This window comes from Marmota flaviventris, chromosome 11, assembly GCF_047511675.1.
Source record: "Marmota flaviventris isolate mMarFla1 chromosome 11, mMarFla1.hap1, whole genome shotgun sequence".
NCBI lineage: Eukaryota > Metazoa > Chordata > Mammalia > Rodentia > Sciuridae > Marmota > Marmota flaviventris.
This window is the reverse complement of record NC_092508.1, coordinates 26,243,355-26,264,784: the sequence shown is the minus strand read 5'-3', so window position 1 is coordinate 26,264,784 and position 21,430 is coordinate 26,243,355. Positions and strand designations below refer to the sequence as shown.

Sequence of the window (21,430 nt, the reverse complement as noted above, 5' to 3'; positions counted from 1 at the left end):
CTACCTCAGAGCCACAACCCTAGACCCAACTGTTGGGTTTTTAATAAGACTGATTCACCCTGCCTCACCTTACCTGTACTTGTTTTACTGCTAGATGGTTCATCTAAAGCTAATCCAACCATAAACTGCATAGACCCTTGACTGTTAAAACTAAAGGAAAATGGCAGGCATCACTGGAGTGAACAGGATCACCCAATGCATTTAAAGGGCTAAAATAAGCCAAAATTTTCCCCATAGACTGATTCAAATGTTCTTCCTCATTTTGCGATGAACGGATACCCAAAACTGGTTAGTTTGGGGGGACTTTGTGTTTTTGCTTTGGCAAAACAAGCAAGGTTAACTTCTTGTGGTTAGCATTTTAAAATAAATCCTCACACCAGAGAACTTTCAATCGTGCTCTCACTTTCCAAGCTTGCCTTCCTTCCTGGTTTACACTTCTAATGATTTTCGTGAGTTGCTCCTGCTAAACCCCGAGGGTGGACTCCTGACCTCCTTGCTAGATGTGCGAATGATGCCAGGGTTAGTGACTGCTCTGCGGCTCTCCAAAGCTCCTCCTCCCCAGACAGCGACAGCTCTTCGGATGCAGAGGTTGGGAAGCAGGACAGGGGACACTCCCGGGGTGCAGCTCGGAGCGGGGGAAGCCGGATCCTGGATGCTGAAGAGGCCGCGCAGGGGACTGGCGTGCGCGTGCCATGCGGAGCGTGGACTCTTTCGGCCATCCCCCTGCTGCTCAACCTGCCCCCGACTCGCTTCTCCGGCTGGGCAGCCCGGCGCGGGCCGCTGTCCACAGTGGGAGGTGCTGAAAGCAAGGAGCGGGCGCGGGGGCGGCGAGGTGGACAGCTCCTCCGAGCGCCCCCCTCCCCGCTCCGCGGCGCCTCCAGCCCTCCCCTCCTCCCGCAGCCATGTTCCACGCGCGGGGAGGGGTGGGGGAAGGGGAGAGAGACGGGGGACCAGGGCGGAGAGAGCCGGCTCTGCCTGGGGGAAGGAGGGGATGAGAGTTGGGGGGAGCAGCGGGAGGAGGAGGAGGCGGCGGCTAGCGAGGAGCCGGCGCTGGGTCCTGCAGTAGGGCTCCCGGGAGCCACCATCATGGTGAAGAGGAAGAGCTCCGAGGGCCAGGAGCAGGACAGCGGCCGCGGCATCCCGCTGCCCATCCAGACCTTCCTGTGGCGCCAAACCAGGTGAGGGGCGCAGAGGGCGCGCCGCGGGCGCCCTGGGCTGGGGCGCTCCTGGGGCCGCGGGGTCGCCGCCGCTGTCACCGCTGCCGCTGAGGCCGCGCCACAGCCTGCAGCTCCCTCTCTGGGGCTGGAAAGCCAGCCCTCTGCACCGGTTTAGAAACACGCATTTGGAAAAAAAAAAAAAAAAAAAAAAAATTCAGTGAAGTTTGACGACAAGCAGATTGGCAGTTTTCAAATAAATATATACATTATTTAGAGGGTGGGAGGGCAAAGAGTCTGGGAAGAGGGGGTGGATGGCTAGGGAAGATAATTATGACTGGTTGTGCTCCTGCGTCCAATTCCCCCTCCATCTCCGGCTGTAATTCCAGCCTGGTGACCTGTTGTTTTCCGGCTCTTGTTCGGTGGATATTTGTTATGCCCACTTGTTAACCATTTTTGCCCAGATTCATCTGGCGTAATCTCTCTGGTAAAAGCCCCTGAAGAGAATGGTTTTTGATAAGGGATTTCTCCCCCACCCTGGACAGGCCTGAAACCTATTCCAATAAAGAGCAAAGAAGGTTCCCTATTTATTTATTATTATCATTATTATTACTATTATCATCGAGATTTATCAGATAAGAAATTAGATCCTGGCAGTCATGATCCACAGAGTGTTCGTTTTTCAGTTGTTAATATGACTGTGCACAAGAGTAATGCACCACTTCTGACCATTGGCAATATAGAATCTGATTAGGTAAAACTCTTGAGAATTAGAGTGGATCTGGAAAATTGTAGAGATTCACGTCTTTTTCATATACCGAATTACAAGTGTAAAAGCAAGTGTCCTCGGCTGTTCAACACCTGCTCATTAACCAGCTATAAGGAAGCATGAAATTTGAGTTTCATAGCTCCATGTCTGTTCATTGAAAAATGTGTCATAAGATGCTTTAATAATAATTTTTCTCATGTTTATAATAAGTGTCTCCCTTAATTTTTCAGTGCATTTTTGAGGCCTAAACTGGGAAAGCAATATGAAGCTTCTTGTGTGGTACGTGATTTTCACCATTAAATGTTTATTTTCATATTCTGTGTGGTGATTTGAACTCAAAAAAAGAATTAAATCATACTGACTACACATATTAAATCATTTGGTAAATATTATTGAGCACCTACTGTGTGCCAGACACAATTCTACTGATGGGATTGAGCGGTGGCAGATAGGCCATAAACAAATGTGAAAATAAAACACATAAATAATAAGCCACATGGTGATAAGCACTGGAGAAAAAAAAAAGCAACAAAGGGGATTGAGAAACACCTTAGTAGGAGTTTGTTTTATAAGGGGAGAGTAGATAAGACTTAACTATTAATGCGATGCTTGGGCAAAGACATGAAGGAAGGGAGAGAGAATAACATAGTGAGGGAAGAGCGGAGAGACCTTGAGCTAGAGGACATGGGCACCCAATGGGGAAGTGAGGGATAGAGTGGGGAGGAACTGAGTGCTGGAAGAAAGGAGAGAGACAATAGAACTAGGCATGGAGCACCTTCCAAGGCATGTGTGAAAAGTCACATTGGTAATCAGCAAAATCGAGATTATTATACAGTGGATGTTCCTATTATGAATTGCTATGAGCCACTTGAACACAATAATAGACATTTCTGTTTTATGTTTGCCATACACTCTGGAAGTTTGAAAATGAATAATGTAAAATTATTACAAGTGAAAATAATGCTATTAATATTTATACAATGTGCACCTGTCTTGAGATTCTAAGAGAATCCCATTTCCTTACAAAGTCCCATTTTGTAAATGGAAAAAAAAAATAAGATGTGATATCATGAAGCAAAATTGAAATAGATTTTAACAGATTTCCTTAAAATGTGGAGCTCTCACAAATGCCTTGACATTTCATGTATTATAATGTGAAAGTAGAAACCTACCCCTTTGGATATTGCCATGCATGTTTAAAAACAGCTACGTGGATGACTTTCTGGTGAGGAGCACTGAGGAATCGTGACTTGTGATGGAAGCCAACAGGAGAGCTAGAAACACACACATACTCAAGTAAACATTTTTTTATTGAGTCTCCTGTCCGTCAAAATTGCCACATAGATATATTTTTTTTAAATGTAGCTTTCTTATACAGGCCTGTTAATGGAACTTCTCGTTGTACTTGACTCATTAGAATAACTTGACAGTTGAAATCTCTAAGTCTTTCTTAAAACTATACTGCCAATTACAGTATTTTAAACCAACCATTATTTTTCTCTGTTCTTAGCAAAGTCATGTCTGACATTTTTGGTGTAGCCACAAAATATCAAATAGCGGTTACATTTTTTGGATGGGTAGATAGATAGGGATAGAGGTATTTAGACATCCATATGAAAAACAATTTTCAAGGTTTAAAAAATTATAAAAAGTTGGGTTGTGGTTGTAACTTGGTGGTAGAGCGCTTGCCTAGCATGTGTAAGGCACTGGGTTCCATTCTCAGCACCACATATAAGTAAATAAAGGTCCACCAACAACTAAAAAACAATATTTAAAGTAAATTATAAAAAAGTTACATTAGTAGCATTTAAGAACAAAATGAAATACATAACGCATCCTCTTTAGTATATTCATTAGATTATATAAATTTTTAAAAATCTTTTAGTGTCTAACATACTCATCCTTTACTTAATGAATACTTCAGTTGAGGAATTTTAAAGTAGTTGGATCTGTATTGCCAGCATATCTAAAGGCCTTTATTTCATTTCTTCAAGAAAAACAAATATTACTTATGATTGTGCTTCTTATCAAAGCCTCAGTCATTCAGTTAGAACACTTGGGTCTTGTACTATGATCCTTCTCCAAGACAATTACACAAGGTTCTTAAACATGTGTAAGGGGGTATCAAACATGTTCTTAGAAGTAACATATTCATTATCATTACTCTAATATCTGATATCTTTACTTTCCCCAATACCTTGCAATGACATTCTCCTCCACCCTCAAACAAAACAAAATAAAAACCAAAATGAATAAACAAACAAAAACCCTGAGTAGATCAAATTTGTTACTTGTTCTAGGGTGTCTCATCTCTGAGAGCATCCCTGGCAGGGATAGAAGACTTTATAAGCTGCAAAGACAAGATGGCTTCTCTCATCCCTCCCTCCTTTTCTTCCTTCTGTTCTTTCTCTATTCAACAGATATGAAGTGTTTTTTTTTTTTTTGTTTGTTTTTTTTTTAATGTTTCCAGTATTAAGTTAAGGCGTGTTCTCTGCCAGGTCATTGCTAGGGACATGGAATAAATCAGTGACCCCAAAAACAGATTGCTTGGCAGAGTTGTGTCTTAGTTAACACCTGTTGAACAAATTGACATAAATTCTGTCTCTCAAGACACCTTTGCAGAACACATTTCATTTTGGTCTGCAGTTGTGACAGGCCTGTTGGATGACTCAGAACATTTAAAAAAATATTGTGTTCAAAATCTCACAAGGTTAAATACATCTCTGTTATAGGAAGCTTATTTTGACAGAAATGATAATCATTTAACAATTCAAGCCATATCTTTGGATCAAAAGCCTGCAAACGGGCAGATAATAGGAATTCATGACCGATCCAGTGTAGGTCAACATATGTGTAAGATGCAAGTGAGTGAACCCTAAGGAATTTGGTCCAGCAACTTGTATCTTCTAGGTTATATAGTACCTTGATATCTACTTTTTACCAACCAGAATCTCAAATTCATTATTTTATATGCTTTTCTTTTTAAATCTACAGTCCTTTGAACGAGTGTTGGTAGAAAACAAGCTGCATGGCCTCTCTCCAGCCCTTTCTGAAGCCATCCAGAGCATTTCCAGATGGGAACTGGTGCAAGCTGCTTTGCCTCATGTTCTCCACTGTACCGCAACTCTGCTTTCCAACCGGAACAAGCTAGGTTGGTGCTCCTACATTACTTGTTTATTGCATATTGTTGTCCTATGTGTTCAATACTCATTAAAAAAAAAACATGCATTGAGTGGTTGTTATCGTCCCATGCACTGTTCACATATCATCTTATTTAATTCTCAAAATTCTACTCACATCAGTACCATCGTTATTTCAATATTACCAGTGAACTGACTGTTGTTTTTAATTGTTCTAAGTGAATGACTCTCATCTGTCCTAGATGAGTCCTACCTAGAGGTTTCCTCTTCGACCTCCCAATTCTTCAAGCAACCACTTCATGAATTTGACTATTGAAGACATTTCCCCAACTTTGTAGTGGCCCGTGTGTGTGTATGTGGGTGTGTGTACATAAAGATTATTTTCTCATCTGGCACTATGTCCTAGCCATATCCCATGTTAGAGTGCACATTTTTTTTCCATCTCATTCCCTGACCTCATCTGGGCCTCTGCTCAAATGTTATCTCTATAAAGGGGCCTTTCTAGGTCATGATGTCTAAAATAGAATGGTTATTGTCTCCAGAGTCTATATTTTAACCACTATGTTACCTGCTTGGAAATATGTTTGGGTATTTGACAGATGAGATATAATTGCAGATTCTACCTACATGATATAGCATGCTCTTGTACAGAGATTTCAGCCAGCAGGACAGCCCCCCAAACAAAAATGAGCCCTGCTGATGGTAGTTGTTAGAGATGTAGAGAAATGCTAGTGTCTTCTGGAAAATCAAGCTGCAGAGCTAAGTAGAGATATTCTTCCCAGACCAAAGGTTAACATCTGTTGTTCTGGTCAGCGTTTACTATTTCTTGACTGTGTGGTTGTCCAATGCAGGCCACCAAGATAAGCTCGGTGTCGCTGAGACCAAACTTCTTCACACCCTGCACTGGATGCTCCTAGAGGCCCCCCAGGACTGCAACAGTGAGCGGTTTGGGGGCACAGACCGAGGCTCCAGCTGGGGTGGCAGCAGCAGCGCTTTCATCCACCAGGTTGAAAACCAGGGTTCTCCAGGTCAGCCCTGCCAGAGCAGCTCCAATGATGAAGAGGAGAACAACCGGAGGAAGATCTTCCAGAACTCCATGGCTACTGTGGAGCTCTTTGTGTTTCTGTTTGCTCCTCTGGTACACAGGATTAAGGTGAGCAGTATGCAGGCATTAGGCATGGGTGGGATGGAGTCAAGGTGAGAGTGGGCTTCAAATGATATTTCCATATTTGGTTATCCATGTCTTCATATGGTCGTATGGCAAATCAAGGCAGGGAGGGTTTGATTTTGGGATTAAACTTCTGCACATTACCTTAAAAACACAAATCTGCATATATCCTTTACCAATCTTCAGTAGTTCTCCATCTGCCTCAAGATAACATCCAACCTATTAAACATGGTGTATAAGACCAAGCATGATCTAAAGCTTCAGTCCCTTTCTTGACTTACCAACTGTCAGCCCCTGTTGGCCCCCTCATCATGCAGCCTTGGGAGCCACTGGAACCATTCCCTGAATATGCTCTTGTTGTTTGCTCTGCTCTTGTTCTCTCCTCTCTTCCTCATGGTCCTTCAAACTCTAACTTCAGTATCATCATATCCATGAAGCTTTCCTTTGACCTTCTCCATGTAGACTTTGTCACCAATCTTCTCTGTATTTCTATAACATTTTGTAACTACCTCATTACAATACAGGGTCTAAAGCTGAAGCTTAAAATTTTTACGTGCTATGGACTTTTTGACAGGTTCAGTCTAAGAATTGCATTTTAAAATATTTTTAAATGTATAAAATACAAAACATGGGATTACATGAAAACCAATGGTCTTAAAATACAATTATATCCATCTACTGCTGAATCTGGAAAGTACAATATAACTTGAAATCAGTGTGCTACCACTGTCTAACTGGTGACCCTATTTTTGGTGTTACTTAATCTCTTGGATCCCCAATTGCATGAGATTGTGGATACCTCCAACAAAACATGGATCTGTGTGAAGACACACATATCATATTATATCTAAGCACCACACTGGAAGGAATGTACTGTACTAATCTTTCAGTAGAATATTATGACATTAATGAATAAATATTCAAGATAGCAATGCATATATGAAGGGGGTTGTGACCATGAGCAATCACTACAAAGGGAGTGGGTTAGAGATTCTTTGTACTCATTTTAGTTTTCTAAAAAAAAAAAAAAAAAAAAGTTCATTTCCCATGGACACTGTCCCATTGCTGATAGGAATCCATTTCAAACTACCTATAAATTCCCCAAAAGCAACACATACACTAGCAACATTACCAATAAAATATGCTAAATTTTTTTGTATTGTTAAGTCAAATTGTTGTTTTAAAACCTGTAACATCCTATTTAAAAAATCTTTTAAAAGGACACTTAATGGAAAGCATCTCTTTAAATGAGAACATCTACCTGGCCTATGGAACCTGCAGAACCCAAGCCCTCTCTGGAGCCTCTCCTTCATTCACTAGTTTCTCTCCTGTTCACTAACCTTTGGGCTCACTGTGGGCTCACCTCAAACCTGATGAGCTCATTCCTGTCTTCAGGTCCTTGCACTGTTTTTTTTCTTCGGCTTGAAACATTCATCCACATCCTCTACTTGGATTTTTCACATGGTCCTGTCTTTCTCATCAAATTTCTCACAATTGAAATGTGAACACCTCTGAAAGTTCTTCACTGACCACCTTTGTGTCACCAATATATTATTCCATCCTTTTCCCCTTTTATAGCACTTGCCACTACCAGGAATGACTATCAGTGTTTGTGTACATGTGCACTGCCCATCATGCCCACCTGAACAGCAGTCCTGGCATGAAGGAATGCTGCTTGTCCAGGTCACAACTGTATGTGGCACATGAAGCTCTCAGTAAGTGTTTAATGAGTTACTGAGAAAACCCACACCATTATCAGAAGCTGATCCAAGTGCTAAAACCAGCAATTTTAAATGGGCACACAGTCTTTAAAATAGAGAGGGCAGAAGAACCCATTGCCCCTGAACATATCTATGTGCCAACCAATATCACCCACATTGGAAAAACAGGCATGCCCAGAATGGCCATAATTTTGTTTGGAAAGACATGGCAGAAGTTTATGTTTTGGAAATAGATAAAACTCTCTTTGAATTCAGCTGGTTGCTTCCTACCATATGACATCAAGCAATTAATTTATTTAATCTCACTTTTCTCAAGTCTAAGTTGACTTAAGGATACATTCATGGTACATTGTGAGAATTCAGTAAGTTCTAGTACTCAGCCTGAAACACAGAAAGGCTAGTTGTTTTTGCTGTTGATATTTTATTGCTGTTGGCGTCATGTATTTTGGGGAGAGAGACATTGAGATCCTTTTTCAGGAGAGACTACAGATAGTTGGAAAAGCTTGCCCCAAATACCCACATTTACCTGTGACCCAATATTGCACAGTGGTTGATACAAAATAATTATTATGAGTTACATTAGTAGCATGATTGTTATTTTATCATTTTGCCATTGCTAGGAGGGAAGTACTGTTCTAGATACTATGGATAATAAAAAGTGTTAGTCAATAAATTTTGCTACAAGGTTTTTTTCCATTTAAAAAAGAGGTATTTGCTTTTTTCAGTGTTGCTAGGGAACGTACAATCTCCAGATCAGTTTCTTGGTCTTGGCACAGTTGGCATGTTGGTCCAGATAATGCCTTGTCCTGGAATATTTAGCATCGTCTCTGTCCTCTACTCACTAAATGCCAGTAACATCCCCGCTTCCCTGAGTTCTAACAACTGCAAGTGATTCCAGGTGTCAGCAAGTGTCCCCAGGCAGTGAGCAGAAGGGAATTCTGTGCCCCATTTGCCTGCTGATTATCAGACTGTGCAGAAGATTATCTTTTTTCCATGTTGATGTAAGCCCATATGAACTGTCCCTCCCTCACCAGTACCATTACTGTCCTTTGCCCTTCAAAACTCCTACCGCAAGACCATCTTTTCTATTCTTATTGCAGACAAAGGTGTGCAACTGGGGAAACCACACGGCCATCCAGGCTTGTACTTCTACAGACCTGTGCTCTCCAACCCCAGGGCACTGCACACTTGTCAGTCCTTTGCTTGACTATACTCCCGTGAGTCCCCACTCAGCACTTACAACACAGTATTGTAGGTTGGGCCTCATAGGGGAGGCCTAAGTTCAGTCAAGGCATGAGGCCAAGCCTCTACATCCTCATCTTCCTTTATTCCTCAACTCCTTGCAGTTGTTCTGCTTGACTCTATGATATGGCAGGCAGTTTTCACACATCATTTCCAATTTTCAACCACCCACATGGAAGTGAGTACCTTTATCTCCAAAGCTGAGGTTCAGAGAGATAACAGTCAAGCTTGTTAATAACCAAAGAGAGATTCAAACCCAATTCCATCTGACTTCCTACAAAGTTTTCTTAAGTTTCTGTACTGCAGTTGTTGTTGTTGTTTCCCCACTAAGGTCTGAATTACTGAACCTCATCTGTATTTTTCAATCCTTATTTCATCAAACCTCAGCTATACTTGAACATACTCTTGAAGCTTTTAATTCTCTTCATGATACCACACACTGCCGATTCTCCTTGCATCTGTATTTCTGCTCCCTCTCTTTTCTAGACTGCATCTCCTTTGACTGTCCATTTAATATTGGGGTCCCCCAGAGATGCATCCTGGTTCTCTTGCTCTTTTTTTGTTTTTTGGAGTGCTGGGGATTGAACTTAGGGGCACTCTGCACTGAGATTCATTAATCCCCTATTTTAAAGTCATTTTAAAATTTTGGGACAGGATCTCACTAAGTTGCCAGGCTGGCCTTGAACTTGTGATCTTCCTGCCTCAGCCTCCTGAGTAGCTGAGATTACTGGCATGCCACCATGTATGGCCATCTTGCTCTTCTTACTCTATCATTTCCCTGGAAACCGCACCCCCCCCCCCCCATTAATTTACCATTTGTGTCCTATAGGCTGAGATCACATAATTCTGCATATCCAAGGCAGACTCTTCTCTTGACCTGTGGACCAGATTTTCAACTCACTTCATCTATGGGCATTTCAGACTTTTTCTGGTGGATCCCTTGTCCCTATATTCTGTATTTCAGATCCTTCACACAAACTACCTTTACTTATAATCTCATCCTTATCTGTGCATTCCACTAATCACACATTCCCACCCATTTTTTCTCCTAAATATTTTTCAAACTCACCACACCTTCTTGATACCTATTTACAACCTTAACCTAAGTGTCTCTCTTTCTTGGAACTTTTTCTTTCTCCATGGATGCACAGTCTCCTGTTTCCCTCATAAAATCCAACATTAACACCCAAATGACCTATCTGAAGTGTAGATCTGACCATGTCACCAACATGCTTATGATAATTTGTTGATTTCTCAAAATACAGAGGTTAGGTAAAATTCCAGTAATGAGATCTGCTACACTGGGCCCTGTATGACGTGTCTGTCTACTTCTCCTAGAGCTTCAGATGTTTAGAGCCTCCTAAGAATATAATACGGTTCTCTTCAAGCCTTTTGTCATGTAGGTCCTGCTGCCTAGAATGTCCTCAAACTCCACCCCTCTCCTAGAATACTCCTATTCATCCTTTAGAACATCATTAGGGATCCATCCTTACTCCTCCTCTATTTCCATGATATTTCAGGGGCATGTTCACTGTTGTACTCAATTTGTTTATCGTTATCTCTTTATCTTTCTCAGGTGAAAATTATCACTATATCTCTGGTAGCTAATGTAGTATTTGTGTTTAGTAGGTACTTAATCATTGTTGAATGAATGAATTCACCAATTAGCAAATAACTCTAATTTAAGTGACTCATTCATTGGTAAGACAGCATATGACTCAATGTATGTTTTCCTTTCCTTTAAAATTATAATTAGCTCAAAAAGTTCACATAAAATCAACAGTCTGAAAATCAAGTATATGATTGCCTTTAGTCTAAATTTAATCTTATCAGTGAAAAATGATGAATGTTAAAGAATCTTTTTAAAATATGGTGTCAATATTGTCACAGTTTTATAATATTCACTCATCCCTCAAGGAACACTTATTGAGTGCTCTATCTAGGCACCACTAGTAATGGAGAAACAATAGGAAATAAAACAAAATGCATGCCTGCAGGGGGATTTTAACTAAATCCCTATGTGTGAAGTAAACAACTTTAAAATGGAACTTAAAATAATAGTTGTTCGATTAAATCTCTCCAAGCAACCAGTCAGAACATTTAGAATGGCTTCATGACATCTTAGAAACAGACCCTGAGGGAAAGCACAAAAGCATCTGAAATGTGGAGATGTGGATTCCACCCATTAGTGTTTACACCTTCCGTTTTTTTCTCAGGACCTTTTAGACTACTTGTTCTACAACTATTTGAATGATTGAAAAGTATCTTCTCCAAGTGTTGAGTTTCTGGTTGTGTGTGTGGATAAATAGCCTTGGATTCCCACTATAGAAGACTCTGGAAGAAAAATTAGGGTCTCAGAGTTTATGCACTCAGTCAACTTAAAACAATTTGCACAGGAACATACCAACACAAGAGGAGACCAAAGATGCTGCATACAGATATTCAAGTCTGTAGAGTGATAGAATTTAATTGCTCTTTTTTAGAAAAAGTGAAAATATTGTTCATTTAATTAACAGTTATATATTTATGCTCAAAGGGAAATGTTCAGAAGAAGTTCTCCACTTGTTTTCAAAAAATATGCGATTTAGCAGGGTGTGGTGGCACATACCTATAATCCCAGCTACTCAGGAGGCTAAGGCAGAAGGATTGCAAGTTCAAGGCCAGCCTCAGCAGTGAGGCCTCCAGTAACTTAGTGAGACCCTGTCTTAAAATAAAAAATAAATAAGACAGGGGGATGTTTCTTGGTGGTAAAGTGCCCCTGGGTTCAATCTCTGGTACCCCTCCTCCCCAAAAAAATGCAATTTAGTTGGGGTTATATCAAGAAAACAAAATGATGACAGTCAGTGAATGCCGTTAGATGCAATATGCTAAAAGCTAGAATTTTAGTACAAGAAATTTTAGTATCAGAGATTTTAGCACTTCCTGTTACAATGTCCACTAGAGTTTTACTTGTGTTGATATTATGAGAAACATGGACAAGGATTGAGCTAAAAAAAAACTAAGATATCATTAAAACCAGGTCATTTGAGCTTTGGTGTCCTGCTTTTCTGAAGACAAATCTGATAAGCTTTGCTTAATGGTAACTCCCTGCTTGCTGGATAATATCATGCAGACTTCCGTAGGGCCATTTCAAGGAAATGTGGGTTACCTTCCTCTAACCTTCAGACCTATTTGTTTCTAGCTTAATATCTCTTGTTGAAAATCTAAGGCATCTCAAACTTAACATGTCATGCTTCTGAAATCCCCAAACCTGCTCTTCTTCATCTTGTTCATCTTCATTAATCTCAAAGCCCCAAATCCTGGTACCTCTTTCTCTCTCACATTCTGCATCCTATCAGCTAGCAAATTCTGTAGGTAGATCTCTAAAATGAGTTCAGAATCTACCATTTCTTACTTTATTATGTATTAGCACCCTAGTCTAACCATCTTTCACCTAGATGATAACAATAGCTTGCTAAATTGTCTCTCTTTCCACCTCTGCTCTTTCTCAAACTATTCTCAATAGTCTGAGTGAACCTATTGAAACCCATTTCCAGTCATGACAGTCTGATACTCAGAATCCTTCAGTAGCTTTCCTTCTTACTCAGCAATTGCTGAAGCTCTTGCTATGTCCTGTTAGGAAATAAATTATCTGACACATGATAATTTCCCTGATCTTATTTTTTTTAACCTTTCTTCTCTCATTCTCTTGATTCCAGACCCACAATTTACTGGTTGCTTCTTGACACTCTGCAAACTTAGGGCCTTTGTGCTTGCTGGTCCTCTTTCATGGAATGCTATGCTTTCCTGACCTTCCTAAGATATCAACACCTTTCCTGACATATGTCCTTACCTGCTTTACTTCTCCTTTGCACTGTGAGCAGGATTTTTTGCATTCTTTGTTCTCCATTGTATTTGACAACCTAGAATAGTACCCGTCACATAGTATGTGCTCTATAAATATCTGTAGAATAAATGTGGAATGAATTCGACCAGATGCTTCATGAGCTATCCCAGTTATTTCCCAGGGAACCCTGGAGGCTTTTCCCACTGTGGGTACTGCTGGGGCTCTGCTGCTAATGCTGCCAGATTCCCAGCCTGGTCTTCAGTGTTGCAGAAGTGCCCCTTCTCTACCAGTGTGGGTGAACTTATTCAGGGACTTTAACAATGTTTTCAGCAAAAGATGCTTTGACATTCAACCACATTGATTCATCATTTGCAGAATCACTTTTCTTTTTCTATTTTCCAATTTCTTCTAGGCTCTTATCCTTCTAGCTCAGTGGCTTCCATCTATGGCTACATGTAAGAGTCACCACAGGGAAGTTTAGAAAACCTCACAGAGGTTCTTATTTAATGGGTCTGGGTATGGGAGGGAAGTGAGACCTGGGATGCTTATGTCTTAAAAGCTCCCCAAGTAATTGCAATATGCAAGGCAAGGTTATACATCATGGTCCTAAGTGAATTCCTGGGTCTCAGATGTGTTCATTAACCTGTGATCACATTCTCTGCTTCCAACTTCACACTTCTTTGAGAGGCTGAGTTGTGTAAGATGCATTCTCACAACACCATGTATTTGGATTTACACAATGTGAGATTACATTTTAAATATCTAGGCCTCTGGAAATAACATAATGATGAAGCAGAGAATATGTTTTTGGAAGAGACCTTTAACTAGGGATAAGTCGTGTGAACATGGGTTGTAAAGTCCGTCTAATTCAGCAAGTACCTATTGGATTTCTATTGTGTCCACAATTCCTAGTGCTGTATTAAGAGTTGTGATGTTGGAGTGGGAAGGAAGGAGGGTGCTTGATCTGTCCCTACCCTCAAGGAATTAAAGATTATTAAGAGAACAAAATAACACACCACAAAGGGTTAAAATATATTTACCTACTTCCATAAAATGCAAGGAGAAATGGACTGAAGCATAGAAAGTCGAAATAGCCAGGATGTGAGGATATTGCCTTATTAGGGAAAAATGAGGACAATTAAATAATTAAGAGGAATTATAATGACAATCTCCAGTGAAGAGATCCACCAAGACTTTTGAAATTGTTGCCAACACAAAACATTAATTTGTGCATTCTATGCTTTGCCCAAAGCTACAGTTTGATTAATTATTTATTTTGCATAAAGCAGATGACTGTGATTTCCACAGTGATTGCAGTGATAGCTTAGGGTTATTGGTTTACCCAAAGAAAGTTTGGCACATCAACCCATTCAGGAAATAACCTTGTGAATGCGTTGTTTCCTCTAACCAGTTCTTACAAACCAGTTATTAGACAGATTTTTCTCTCCCCAGGAATCTGACCTCACCTTCCGATTGGCCAGTGGTCTTGTAATATGGCAGCCTATGTGGGAGCACAGACAGCCGGAAGTCTCTGGCTTCACAGCATTGGTAAAACCCATTAGGAACATCATTACAGGTTTGTGATTCCTTCACACTTTGAAGTAAGGGTGGTGGGATGATTTTCCCTTAAGAAGTTTAGAGTAAGAACATTTGGGGGGGGGTGCGTATCTGGATGTCCCAAGTACAGGGCTTATTCATATCCAACAGGGACTCATGCTTTTCTATTGTGTGACTTTGGGTAAGTTCCTTCATCTGTAAAATGGGAATTAAAGCATCATGTTAATAGAATTTACAGGATTATTGTAAGGAACAAATGAGTTAATATATGTAAAATGTTCTAAAAACACAGTGACTGCCTGGCACACAGAAAATGAGTAAGCAGTATCTCTTATTATAATTATTATTTTATCATTATCATAGTAGATGAAGTAGATGCTATCAAAGCATTTCACTTCAGGAGTCATTTAATGAGATTGTGCTATTGAATTACAGAAAGAGCACAACAGGATAGCTTAAAAAAATGCATGGAAGCTCATACTTCCCTCCAAGTCTGTCTCTTGCTAAGGATATGTAACTGAACTTTCCTGTCTCCATTAATGTAAAATAGAGATGATAATGCACTTTACAGGGCATCTTAGTAAACAGTAATGAGAATGTACATAAAGTACCCATTTTATAGTATGTGCTTAAAAGATTCCATTGTTCTATTCCCAACCTTATTTTTAGCAACAGTAGTTAAAACTTTTAAAAATTATTTATGTGGAAAAATCTACAGAAATATATATGTATACATATATATATATACATGCACACATATATGTATATTTGCATACATACATCTTATACACACAAATATGTGTGTGTCTTGTTTGCTAACTTTGTAAGATTTTTGTGCAGACAATGGAGGATTATGCGTGTAAAAGGACTCTCTCTATAAATGGAAGGAAACTCTAAGCATGCTCTTATACACATTTTCTCCCTATAACTTAACACAACCTTGCAAAGTATATGTTAAGGAATTGTATAACCAAGGAGTGCCATGTTATTCATATATTTGGTAGGATGCTTTTAGTAGTCAATATAATCACTCAAAAGGAGAGTTAAAATTTTCAAATTATAAAAGTAGATTAATCCCAGAACTTACATGTATACAAAACATTTATGTTTGAAATACCAATTCAAAAGTGACAGCCTGCCATAGTTCCAAACATCGAAGAACTAAATCAGTAAAGGTGTCATACCCAAAACTCTACTTCAGATTCTGTGTATATAATAAGGTTACTTTGGATTCAAATAATTGGAAAGTAAATATAGAATAGATTTAAGAGGTTTTTTAAAATCTAAAAAAGGAGACTTAAGACAAAAATAATAAAATATGCTCACATGTAACAAAATTATTAGTGAAAAAGCCACATCTTTATGGTATGTTGATTAAAGAGATTTAATTTTTTAATGTTTTTAAGTCTTCCTATCACTTTCTTTCCTTTTCTCTTTGCAGTTCTGGGGGTCAAACCTAGGGTCTCATACATGCTAGGCAAGTGTTCAATCACTGAGCTACCATCTTTCACCCAGCCTTGTCTCTCTCTATGATTAAAATATAAAGTGGGGCTGGGGAAATAGCTCAGTGGTAGAGCATTTGCCTAGCATGTACAAGGACCTTGATTCTATCCCAAGCACTGGAATACCCTCCCCCACCACACACACACTGTCATTTGATATACAAAAATAACTAAGAAACCATGCCCCTCCATGAACATTTGGGTTCTTCACCTCACCCTGCCTTTGCTTCTGGATGATGCTCATGGTTGTTTTCTTTCTCCTGTGTCTGATGATGTGCATTTGAAATGGTGCCAACATCGGAGTGCATTAGACTAGTTTAGCCAGCATGGCCAGAAAGAGCAATGGTACCTGGTGACCTTGGCAAATCCCTTTCCTTCTCAGCGCCAGACTATTCATCACTCAAGTGAGGCATTGCCATCTTAGTTTCCCACTGATCCTCATTCTAAGGTCAAGATGTAATGGATTTGAGCATTACTTAGGGGCAGCTTAATGTAGTAGTTAAAACAGAGTCTGGAGTCAGAAGCCTGAAGTCTTCATGTAAGTGTTAAGTGACCATGGGCAAGTTAAACCTCCTGTGTCTTAGTTTCTTCATCTGTAAAATGAGTATGATTTTATACCAGTATTCCAGGATTATTGAAAGGGTTACAATAATTAATATATATAAAATCCTTAGAACAGAAATTGTGGATAATATATGCTAGGTAGATGTTATCTATAATTATTTTTAGTATTCTCAACTTCATAGCATCATAACCTGAGTTAGACTTAGGTTAATGAATATTGACATTGATAACCTAGAAGTGCTAAGATTATTTTGAATCCCTTATTTAATTTCTCTTACATGTTTTATTAAACAGCTACTTTCAAGGTGACAATGATCTGTTAAATTGGCTTTTTATTGGAATGAAATGAACTTATGAAATAAAATGAACGTAGAATCTTATAAAATTCGTGATGGAATTTCTTTGATCTTTCCAGCCAAGAGAAGTTCTCCTATAAACAGTCAAAGTCTGACCTGTGAATCACCAAATCAGGAGACAAGACACCGAGAGGTTAGTTTATTGTAATTGTAAGAAGAGAGAAAGGAACTCTGGTGTAGTGTATTGTGGAGGGTGAGATTTAAGTTCTAGAATCATACTACTGAGTTCAGAGCCCTCCTTTCTAAATGTGAAATTTTTAACAGCCTCAGGTTTTGTATCAGTCAAGTATGAAAATCAATATTATGCATCTCTCCAAAATGAAGAAGTGCTGAAAAAATATATTGTGTGACTCCTGTTTTATCTCCATGATTAGTATGTGATAAGTAGTGCTTTATCTCACTGGCTAGTATATAACACTCTTATCATTATTCATCTCACATTAAATAAAGTATCATCTTGTTCTCAATTATTGAATCCTGTAATGTTTATTAGGTAATTCTAATGTAGGTTTAATAGTGTCTCAGGGGGTTAGGGTGGGGGAGTAGGAAGGAGAGAGAAGATGCAATCCTATCCATTACAGAATCTGAAGTTTAATGAAAAGTCATAACTTATCCACATAAACAGAAGATGCAAGATAAAAACAATGTAATTCAATGCAAATTTGTTACATTTGGTTCTTGTAAGAAAAAAGTGAAGGCCAGGGAAATGAAAGCCACATGGAAATGTATACTGCTATTAATGTAGCATGTCATTAGTTGACCTGCCTTCACTTTCATTTCAACATGTGCAAAGTGCAACTTGCTGCCTTCCATAGAAATTGGACCCCCTTTTCAACCGATGTGTTACTGTCAGGAATATCATCATTTATCTTCTTACCCTCTAAGCTGGAAATATTGGTGTCCTAGAATATCTGCCATTTACTGAACAATTTCTTACACTGATTTATGTGCTTTAAGGTTTATGTATTTTTCACATTTAACATCTTTGAAATTGAGTGTACTTGACAATCTTTGACCTCTTACTATCTCCCTGCCTGGTGGCAGTCTTGATATGGTTGTCAATCTCGTGCAGCCTGAATTTGATCATTTCTAGCATTGAAATTTGCAGCATCAGGGTCAATGACTTGCAAGAATGTCAGAGGGAATTGTGGTATACTCTTGAGAAATGATGCCTCGACAAAATAACACATCTTGACATAGGAAGTTGTTCTTTGGAAAAAAATATAAACAACTCTCAGTTAAAAATTCTGAATATGAAGAAATGTTAGGAATACCTACACCAATTTATTTCATGTATACACTCCTTTCATATATACATAGGATGGATGTGTAATGAAACGCTATGCCTATATAAGTCTAAAATAGCTCTTTCAATAAGTATAAAATGAAAGTCCTCACTGATAATAAGCCAAGTGTCCTAATTTATTTAACAGTGTACCTTTTTAACTCTATGGTGCCTAAAATAATGTATGTCTTATAAGAGATGACATCTTAAATACAGTGAAATATGTAAATCTCATACTTTTCTATATAATCCTCCTGATCTCTTGCTGAGTCATAGTGTTTCTTTTCATTATGTTACTAAGATGTGCTTTTTATTTTCTATGCCCTCTACCACCCTCCAAATCCAGAACCTCATAACTTGACTGCAGCTTTAACCACTTAATCAGATTTTTAGGTAAAGCGCCTGTATAGTGTACATATGGTGTACTCACCATATGTACATTGGATCAAGTTCAGGGGACTTGTTTCATGAAATTTCTAGCTGTATTTATTTTTCTGTAAATTGTTCTTAAATCATGACTTCTTTTGTGTATGAAAATAGAAAGTGTAAGGACAAAATTAATATGATAGATTTTTGAGAATCTTAATGCTTTAGCAAAGAATTTAATCCATAACCTATGGATAAATATCTCAGATTAAATTTATCAGCCATGTGTAATTTAAATTTCTGGATGTAACATAAACCTTACAATTTATTCTTATGTGCTAGCTTTAATTTGATTACTTCCTGCTCAATTGGTGCTGGTCTTTAGCCTCATGCTGCCATTCAGTTCTCAGTTTGAGTATATCTTTGATGAATTGTCAGGTTCATAAATCTCCTACAGATAGTGGATACAAAGGTAAAAAAGAAAGAAATCAAGGTCAAAATGAAATAAAATTTATGAAAGTACTTAGCCTAATGCTTGGAATGACAGAGGTGCTCTCTAGAAGTCTCTTTCCATTTCCTTTTCGACAGAGGCAAAAATACCTCTGTCTATGACATTATAATTAGTTTTGATGAAAAGAAACTATGTGGGTAATATAGGAGGTAATTTTAGAGGATATACCTGAAGGCAAAAAAAGAAAAAACACAAAACCTAATCTGCTGTCTCCATGTCTCCACCTCCAAAAGGGACTCCAGGTGGTCTGTGAAACTTTGCAGTCTGATTCTATCTCACCCAAGGCCACCATTTCAGGCTGCCACCGAGGAAACTCCTTTGATGGAAGCTTGTCCTCCCAAACTTCCCAGGAAAGAGGCCCATCACATTCCAGGTACATGATTGCAATGTTTGAGACAAAATGTATTCCTGGTTGCCAAGAATTAAATGCACATTTTTAGCTACTTTCATATCCTCTGCTCTTTAAAATATGTATGTGCATGCTTTACGTATACATATTCTGGGAGAAAGTATAATTAGATTATTAATTGCAGAAATGTGATCGAATGCCTCTCATTTAAGCTAACCAGGGTGGAAGTGGGAAGACATGTCTGATTTAATGAGATGTCTGAATTAGAAGCTATTTTAAATGTTTATATGCAGAAATGCCAATGATGCTATCAAAAGATTGTGTTGCAGAGATATTAAAGGATCTGCTTTAATGTTTAAGGATACTTTATTCTAACAGATCCTTGTATTGAAAGAGGTTAAAGTTTGTGGGGAGTATAAAATCTGCTCTTTGCAAATATTCCAACTTGCTTACAAACACCCTCCCCAGGAAAAAAAGCTAGTCTACTTCCTAGTCCCTGCTAAATTATTGATTCGTGAAGTTTGCCACTTCACCTAAGGGACTAGAGACCCTAAGATCATTTGTATATCTCTACTCCCAAATGAAGTCATAGTCTGGTGGGTAGTATTTTAAAAGTAGGCATTTCAAAATAGCTTTATTGAAATACAATTTCTATCCCATAAAATTTACCTGTTTTAAGCTTAGTTTAATTATTTTAACACATTTACAAAACTGTGTACCTATCACCATAATTCAATTTTTAAAAATTTCCATCACTCAAAAATGTCCTTTGTATTCATTTACAATCACTCCCATTCTCACACCTATTATACTTTCCATCTGTTTGGGGTTGCATTTCCAGACTTTTCATATGTGTGGAATAATATAGTTTTTGTTTTGTTTTGTTTTGTTTTTTTGCATCTGGCTTCCTTCACTTACCATAATTTTTTAAGGTTTATCCATATTGTTGCAGGTGTCTGTAATCCATTCCTTTGTATTGTTGAATAATATTCCATTCTATGAATCTATCACATTTTCTTCATTCATCTGCAATGGATATTTTGTCTATTATGAATATTGCTTATATGAACATTCACTTACGAATCTTTATGTGAGCATAGGTTTCCAATTCTATTGGGTGGATAGTCATGAGTAGAATTGTTGTGTTGTGTGGCAAATACATGTTTAATTAAAAAACACACCAAGCTGTTCTATAAAATGGCTGCATTATTTAACATCCTCCCAGTGACTTCTGAGAGTTTGTACCTCTATGTCTTTGGGAACATCTGTTATTGTCTGTCTTTTTTATTATAGTTATTTAAAAGGGTGTAAAATGGGATCTGATTGTGGTTTTGTTTACTTTTCCTTAATGACTAATGATGTTAAGTATATCTTACTGTGCCTATTAACCATTCAAAGATCTTCTTTGATGAAACATCTATTCAAAACTTTCACCAACATTTTAACTGGGTTACCTTATTATTGATTTTTAAAAGTTGTTTGTATATTCTGGATATAAATTCTTTCTCAAAAAAAGAAAAGATTCACAGATATTTCCTCCTAATATCTGGTTTACCTTTTCATTTGATAATTTTTAAACAGTCTACCTCCATCTGGTACCAGATCCAAGTTACATGAATACAGTGTTTTCAAAAGATCTTAAAATTATTGAAAACACAGAGTATTATAAATGCAATTCCTTTTTTAACCCCAATACTATATGTTATGCTTTAAAAAATGATATGTAAAAGTGTGTTTATCTTTGCATCTTTATTGGAACTTTAAAAGCAAGTAACCTAATTAGATAATCATCTGCTAGGTGAGAATATGAAGATTGAAAGCAACCTTGGTTATGTAGTAAGTAAAATGGATTTTGTTTATCCACTCATTTACGTCCCAGGTCAATAGTGATGATGAGTACTTAAAATCACATATATGTGA

General features: G+C 38.4%; 1 protein-coding gene across 3 annotated transcripts in view; it reads left to right on the top strand.

The window, feature by feature from the left end:
• Positions 1 to 1,086: 1,086 nt before the first annotated feature.
• Unc80 (unc-80 homolog, NALCN channel complex subunit) overlaps positions 1,087 to 21,430 on the top strand; it is a 192,481-nt gene continuing 172,137 nt past the window's right edge. For all 3 annotated transcript variants that reach the window (XM_027941959.2, XM_034635733.2, XM_027941958.2), the window contains exons 1-7: positions 1,087 to 1,178; positions 2,154 to 2,202; positions 4,918 to 5,074; positions 5,915 to 6,216; positions 14,473 to 14,596; positions 17,059 to 17,132; positions 19,395 to 19,534. In XM_027941959.2, the coding sequence (XP_027797760.1) occupies positions 1,087 to 1,178; positions 2,154 to 2,202; positions 4,918 to 5,074; positions 5,915 to 6,216; positions 14,473 to 14,596; positions 17,059 to 17,132; positions 19,395 to 19,534 (938 nt within the window). The remainder of the gene's footprint in view (positions 1,179 to 2,153; positions 2,203 to 4,917; positions 5,075 to 5,914; positions 6,217 to 14,472; positions 14,597 to 17,058; positions 17,133 to 19,394; positions 19,535 to 21,430) is intronic.